This window comes from Microtus ochrogaster, linkage group LG3 (assembly GCF_000317375.1).
Source record: "Microtus ochrogaster isolate Prairie Vole_2 linkage group LG3, MicOch1.0, whole genome shotgun sequence".
Lineage (NCBI taxonomy): Eukaryota > Metazoa > Chordata > Mammalia > Rodentia > Cricetidae > Microtus > Microtus ochrogaster.
The window spans coordinates 27,615,603-27,623,413 of record NC_022029.1 but is presented as its reverse complement, the minus strand read 5'-3'; the positions used below and the strand labels follow the sequence as shown (position 1 = coordinate 27,623,413).

General features: G+C 42.8%; 1 protein-coding gene across 1 annotated transcript; it reads left to right on the top strand.

The window, feature by feature from the left end:
- The first annotated feature begins 274 nt into the window (after window positions 1–274).
- On the top strand, window positions 275–1,923 carry LOC102001936 (jupiter microtubule associated homolog 2). Its single transcript, XM_005360670.2, has one exon. It carries the CDS (start codon window positions 288–290, stop codon window positions 855–857), a length of 570 nt encoding a protein of 189 aa, XP_005360727.1. The 5' UTR covers window positions 275–287; the 3' UTR covers window positions 858–1,923.
- The last annotated feature ends 5,888 nt before the right edge of the window (window positions 1,924–7,811 follow it).

Here is a 7,811-nt window from a genome sequence, read left to right as displayed (position 1 = left end):
GGGCAGGTAAAGCCATGAGCCACTTGGCAATGCATAAGATAATAGAATTGGCTTAGTTTAAGTTGTAAGAGCTAGCTAGTTATAAGTGTGAGATATCAGTTGAGTATTTGTCATTTTTATGCTTATATTTTCATTAAAATCAAAATTTTGCATTTATTTTACATACCAACCACAGTTTAGACTTCCTCCTCTTTTGCTGGTAACCCCGCTGCTTCCCATCTACCCTTCCATTCTTCATAAACATCCTCTAGGCGCGGCGGCTAGAGAGACGCGGGGCGGCGGCCGACATGTTCCAGGGCGCGGATGGCCAGCCGGGCGAGTCTAGCTCCAGATCCATGAAGCCCCCAGGAGGAGAATCGAGCAATCTTTTTGGAAGTCCAGAAGAAGGTATTCCTTCAAGCAAACCTAATAGGATGGCATCTAATATTTTTGGACCAACTGAAGAACCTAAAAACATACCGAAGCGGACAAATCCTCCAGGGGGCAAAGGAAGTGGTATCTTTGATGCATCTACTCCTGTGCAGACTCGACAGCGACTGAACCCACCTGGCGGGAAGACTAGTGACATATTTGGGTCCCCAGTCACTGCCACTGCACCCCTGGCGCACCCAAACAAGCCGAAGGATCATGTTTTGCTATGTGAAGGTGAAGACTCTAAATCGGACCTGAAAGATACAACAAACTCACCCAGAGGAGAGCAGAGCGAGAAGGGAAGCTCAAAAGAAGCAGACCATGCCAAGATACCAGAGCCCACACCTACAGTTGACAGTCATGAGCCCAGACTGGGACCGCGGCCTCGGTCCCACAACAAGGTCCTGAACCCACCAGGAGGCAAATCCAGCATCTCCTTCTATTGAGAGGCTCCTCCTCTGCCTGTACTCAGATCGGAAACTCAGAGATAGGGTATTGAAATGTTAGTGCTTCCTTTAACCCAAATGAGTCGGGGTGGGAGAGGGGTTGTCATGCGTGTGGGGTTGCCTGCTCATAGGCCTGATGCCTTTGGAGGAGCTACAGAAGGACTGTGCCTTCCAGACTGCCAAGATACACATCTGTGGGGATAAAGGGGGGCGCTCTTAGGCCTCCTCTGTAGTTGTTCTGTGTGGAACAGTAAGGTTCTGGGAAGGGCGAAAGAGATGGCACCCGTTAGCAGAAGGCTCATTAGGGTCTGTCTCGTCCTTGTATCAACAGTCTGCTGGCTGTTGGGCATCTAAGAATGGTGGTTTGGCTGGGAAAAAAAGAAAAGAGAAAGAAAGGAAAAAAACCAAACTACCTATCCCTCACTGTGGGATGGAAGAGAAACACATAGACAAAAACTCTTAAAGACAGAGTGAGGTCTACATAGCCTTTCCTTTCAGGGAATGCTTATCACCAAAATGTTTCCACCTCTGAGGTTACCTCTGAGCCCTAGTGTCTCCTTTTCCTTTTGTTCCCTTCAGTACGTCACCCTGTAGTGTTGGAATGTGGCTGCTCTTTTTGGTAGCAGTCAACAGAAAATGAAACAGTTATTCTCAGTCTTGTCCTGAGTGGAAGTTTAGATGCCCTGATCCTCTGAATTGTAGTCTCCTTACTGCACCTAAAACCATGGCCAGCTCTAGGTAGCAGCCTCTCTTCCTTTATGGTTGGTTTGGTTCCTGCCATGCCAGGTTTGCATATGGGTTGTTCCTTTTGTTTCTCTCATCAGCCTTGAGTCTAGCCTTAGTTCCTCACCGTGAGGACTCTTGCTATCTGTGGTTCTTCCTGTACATAAGGCCTCAACCTCTGCAGGGCTTTAAAGACTACTCAAATATGTCCAGGTATTGGGTGAATTTTTGATTTTCCCGTCAGTTCCTGTAGTTGGAAGGAAGACCTGCTGAAGAATACTGGGTTGGGCGGGTTTCTTTAGCCATCTGCAGAGGTGTTGTTAGGATCAGCAGCTTATGAACACCCACGGGGACTGTGCTTCTAACACCTAGAAAACGTCACTATGTACACCAAAGCAGAAGAGTGACCTAAGCCACCTTTAGAAAGCTTCAGACTTCTTAACCTTGTTCACGAACAGTACCCCTCAGGCCTGGATAGTGAGTATTTTGGCAATAAGGTCATGACTGTCATCTGACAGCAGAGATCCTGGCTCCACAGCCATGCTGCCTGCTGCCCAGTCTTTCATGTCAGGCACATCTCCGTCCTGTTCCGTCTTTAAGGGCTGCAGCCTTAGTTCCTTGGTTCCCGCTTGTGGTGGGCATCTGTGAAAGGGCTCCTGAGTGGTGCTACAGAGCTTTATAGCAGATGCCAGAAATGTCCTCGTCAGAGTTTGGGGAAGCAACAGTTCTGCAGTCACGCTCATTGACCTAGATGCTCAAGTGCCTGCAGGAGCCCCTGCAGGGTTCTGCTTCCTGGTTCATTGAGGGCTTTGACCATGGCTTTGTCAACCAAAGAGTTTATACCTTTCAGCTGCCCTGTTTCCTGAAGCCAAGAAACATGTATTACATGTATGTAATTCTGTAACAACTCAAATGGGTTGTGGTTAAGTCATGAGGATGTCATTTGGAATTCAGAGTATTTTTTCCATTTAAGAAAATGTCATAAATGTTTGCTTCATTTAGCCCAGACTCTAACATTTTTAACTTATAAGGAAATGATACAATGATTGAAACAAACCTCCTTTTGTAACTGCTTTCTTAAGTAGAAAATGATTTGTGAATTCCAAATTGCATTATCAAGAAAAAAATCTGACATCACTGTGCTGGCCCTGCTGCTGGTCCAGCGAGAGCAGAGCTCCAAGACCACTTGCTGGCCTGGATGGCTGAGAGACTAGGGGAACCTGAGACAGTGAGCCACAGCAGCTGCCTTACTCCACTCCCCTATCATTCTCTGAAACTGGGCCCAGAGCATGGCCAGTCTGCCACCCAGGAAGAGGCCCTGCCCAGCTAAATCCAGTGGAATACAGTTCTCACACCTGCATTAGCCTTAACACTTTGTTTAAATGCATTTGGTGCCAACATTTTTCTAGCACTATGTCAGAGCAAGAAACCTGTCCTTACATCATAATGCGATTTTATAGGAACGTTTTGTTATTTTTATGAGACCAAACTGGGTATAATGGTTGAATTAAACTTAGTAACCACAAAAAAAAAAACATCCTCTAGGCATTGTGGAATATTACAGATAACATAGTACTATGTTCTGCCCTATGCACAATGTCCTCCACAGCCACAGCTTGTAGACCAGGTGGAAAGTACCTGGAAAGAGGACCACGGAGATCGCAGTGTAACTAAAGACACTCAGATGTCCTCCAAAATACCCAAGTTTACTTCTGCCCACCATATTTGGTGAGTTAGACTGTAATTTTGCACATTGTGCACATGACTTATGAATCTTTTCATGCTCCGGGAGTCATGTACATCCACATGGCAAACACACACATGTGCACATACACAAAAACAGAGAAGTCTTACACTCACACTACATAAACGTAAGTAGTTTAAACACTTTGCATATGTGTTTTCTCTTTGGAAGTCTGCACAAATCAATTGGGATGGGGTGAATTATTCTTTTAATATTGATTCTAGTGTTTGAAAATACATATTTTTCCTGACTAGTTGTTATTGTGGTTTATTGTATTTACTGCTGGTAATTGAGATTTTTTTTTCTATCAGGTAGCAAAGTAAGGGCTTTTACTTTGGAGCTAGTTATTAAAGAAAATTTAGCAAAGTTACAACTTGATTTCTCAATGTACTGTTTACAAACCATATGATTCCTTTACCAAAAGCTTTGTGATGTTCAACAGTGAATATTGGCAATAACCTGCAGTTTGAGGGAGACCTTAGTTACTCCTGGGCCAGGAAATAGTAGGAAAGTATCCTAATCTTAGCACTAATTTCTCAAAGTAACCAATGGCATTGATTGTCAAAGGAGAAATATCCACTGAGTCATCTATATTTTAACTATGGTTTCAAACTAGTTTTCTCTATGACATGGATTTTGTGATTTTTTTTTTACCACATACACTCACCCTATTCTTCAAATATTACAACTGCCCTCTTTGCTTATACCTTTTAACCCACTGTTATACTCTCCCAATATTTTTGTGATGTGTTCTAACAGACTCATCTTCCCTTTAATTGCCCCCATTTTTATGGTCTTTCCTATACACATGGTTAACTATACATGAAAATGTGGTAGCTAGTATCTGCATTTTTCTTTCTGTGTCAGGTTCACTCACCCATGATATTTTCCAAAACCCATCCAACTGGCACAAATTCAATAACTTAAATGCTTATAACCATGTAAGTTTTCCACTGTATATATTTACCACATTTTAACTATCTACACATAGTATTTCTCACACCCGCGTTCTAAAATAATTGAGGATAGCATTACTACACATTTACAATTCACTAAGAACAGTTGAAAACTGAAAGACGTTCCTTTGCTATTATCCTATTAGGATGCATTAGAAAAAGCACAACATGTTTGGGGTTCATCTGGGACTAACTAATACTCCCTGTTGGGGGGCAATAACAATGCTGATTTTGTTTCTATATGAATTTATAAATCATCTCCCTCCTTCTGCTCTTCAACTAGACCTTGGGAGCTCAGTCCATTGCTCTGATGAGGGTCTCTGTCTCTATCTCCATCCTTCACCGGAACAGGGATTCTATGGTGATATTTGAGATAATCATCAGTGTGATATTATGGCAAGGCCAGTTCAGACACCCTCTGCTCTGCAGCCCAAGGACCTAGCTGGGGATATCCCCATGGACACCTGGAATTCCCTCTAGAGCCAAGTCTCTTGCCAACTCTAAAATGTTCCGTTAATGTAGATATCTTCTTCCCTGCTTCTATATCTGCCCTTCCTCCATCTCCACTCTCCCACTCCCCCAAGCTCTCCCCAGTCTTTCCTTTCTCCCTTCTCTCTCCTCTCCCCTTCCCTCAACTCAACCCTACCCCTACACCCACCCCCATGCTCCCAACTTTTGCCTGGCAATCTTGTTTGCTTCCAATTTCCAGAAGGATCTACATATGTTTTTCTTTGGGTTCACCTTGTTATTTACCTTCTCTAAGTTTGTGAACTATTGGCTTAATGTCCTTTGTTTATGGCTAGAGTCCACTAATAAGTGAGTAAACACCATATTCATATTTTTGGGTCTGGGTTATCTCACTCAGGATAGTGTTTTCTATTTCCATCCATTTGCATGCAAAATTCAAGATGTCATTGTTTTTTACTGCTAAATAATATTCTAATGTGTATATATTCCACACTTTCTTTGTCCATTCTTCCATTGAGGGGCATCTAGGTTGTTTCCAGGTTCTGGCTATTGCAAATAATGCTGCTATGAACATAGTTGAACAAATGGTTTTGTAGTATGATTGGGCATCTCTTGGGTATATTCCAAAGAATGGTATTGCTGAATCCTGAGGTAGGTTGATTCCCAGTTTCCTGAGAAACCACCACACTGATTTCCCAAGTAGTTGCACAAGTTTGCATTCCCACCAGCAATGGATGAGTGTTCGCGTTACACCACATCCTCTCCAGCATAGGCTATCATTGGTGTTTTTGATTTTTGTCATTCTGACAGGTGTAAGATGGTATCTCAAAGTTGTTTTGATTTGCATTTCTCTGATCGCTAAGGAAGTTGAACATGACCTTAAGTGTCTTTTGGCCATTTGAACTTCTTCTGTTGAGAATTCTCTGTTCAGTTCAGTACCCCATTTTTTAATTGGGTTATTTAGAATTTTCATGTCCAGTTTCTTGAGTTCTTTATGTATTTTGGAGATCAGACTTTTGTCTGATGCGGGATTGGTGAAGATCTTCTTCCACTCAGTAGAATGCCTTTTTTGTCTTAATGACAGTGTCCTTTGCTTTACAGAAGCTTCTCAGTCTCAGGAGGTCCCATTTATTCATTGTTTCTCTCATTGTCTGTGCTACTTTGGTTATATGTAGGAAGTAGTCTTCTGTGCCCACATGTTGCAGTCTATTTCCCACTTTTTTTTCTCTCAGGTTCAGTGTGGTCAGATTTATATTGAGGTCTTTAATCCATTTGGACTTGAGTTTTGTGAATGGTGATACATATGGATCTATTTTCATTCTTCTACAAGTTGACATCCAGTTATGCGAGAACTATTTGTTGAAGATGCTTTCTTTCTTCCATTGTATAATTTGGCTCCTTTGTCAAAAATCAGGTGTTCATAGGTGTGTTGGTTAATATCTGGGTCTTTGATTCAATTCCATTGGTCAACATCTCTGTTTTTATGCCAATACTAATTTTCATTATTGTATTTATGTAATAGAGTTTGAAATCAGGGATGGCAATGCCTCAGGAAGTCCAGAGATTGTTGCATGGGGGGAGGGCCTTGGACTTCCCAAAGGGCAGGGTATGCTGTCCTCTCATAAGGAGGGAGGGGAAGGGAGCAGGAGGAGTGGGGGAGAGGGAGGGAAATGGGAGGAGGGGAGGAAGTGTAAATTTTTGAATGGAAAATGAAAAAAAGAATTTTTCTATATAAGGAATGCATATATTTATTCAGATATATAACTTCAATTTGCTATTAATACCTTAATAAAACTTTGGAAAGAGAGAAAAAAAGAATTTATAAATCAAATGTAATTCCCTGGGAGACTAGTACATATTTCATACCACTATCACATGGCAGGTGGTTTTGTACTATATAAGAAAGTTATCTCTTCATGATCCAGTCTGCAGTGAAGCCACTAATCAAGTTCTTCCATGGTTTCTGCTCATCTTCCTGCATGGATTTTCTCAGTGTCAGACTGTGACATGGATGTGTAATCCAAATTAACCTTTCTTCACTATGTTGCCTTTGGTCATGGCATTTATCACAGAAACTAAAAGCAAAATAAAACACATACTAATTTCAGAAAACTATACCATGGTTCTTAATCTTCAAAGATATTGTGGGAGATTTTATAAGTGATTAAATTCCAACTGTTTGATGTTGATATAATCCAAAATGGTAGCTTTGGTATAAGAATGTAGATTTGGGTCTCCATAGCCTGCCTGCAGCAAGCAGGGTGGGCCCTTTGTTTGCGAGCTACCCAAGCAGCACGGAGTTTCTATCTGGGCACCGGGAGAGACAACATTGGGGTGAGTGAGTGCGGAGGCAGCCAGGAACAGGGAACTCAGACTTCCTCATCCCTCCTACACTTCCTGGTCATCCTGCAGGGGCTATACTGCCCGATACCTCCTCTCTCTTCCTATCCCATCCAGCTTACATCCAGAACCCCCCACCCCCTGTCTCCCTCCCTCCCTTCCCTCTTAGGCGGCATAGCATCCCCCAGCTCAGCCTGCTCGGGCGCTGGGACCGAACCCGAATCGGGAGGGCAAAGGGAAGGGCGGTAGTTCCTTTGTCTCCATAGCCTGCCTGCAGCAAGTAGGGTGGGCCCTTTGTTTGCGAGCTACCCAAGAAGCACAGAGATCCCATCTGGACACCAGGAGAACCATCACTGGGGAGTGACATCACTGGGAAGGTACATCAGTGGGCAAGAAGACCTGATTCTGTAAAAGAAGATCCATAGGGGAGCATTCAGAGGAAACGATGGGCAGGCAGCAATGCAAGAATTCACCCAACAATCTGATAAACAACATGAAACCACCAGAACCCAGCGACCTCACAACAGGAGGACATGAACACCTTAATCAAGAAGGAGTAGAAAAAAACTGACTTTATGAAAGTGATAGAGGCCCTTAAACAGCATATAAAAAATGCCCTTATAGAAATGGATGAGAAGTATAACAGAAAGTTTGAGGAATAGAGTAAATCAGTGAATAATACCCTAGGAAACCAAGGAAAAACAGTCAAGCAGATAATGGACA

Excerpts from the sequence above, each read along its gene's own strand:
- LOC102001936 (XM_005360670.2), top strand. The coding sequence starts at position 288 with ATGTTCCAGGGCGCGGATGGCCAGCCGGGCGAGTCTAGCTCCAGATCC.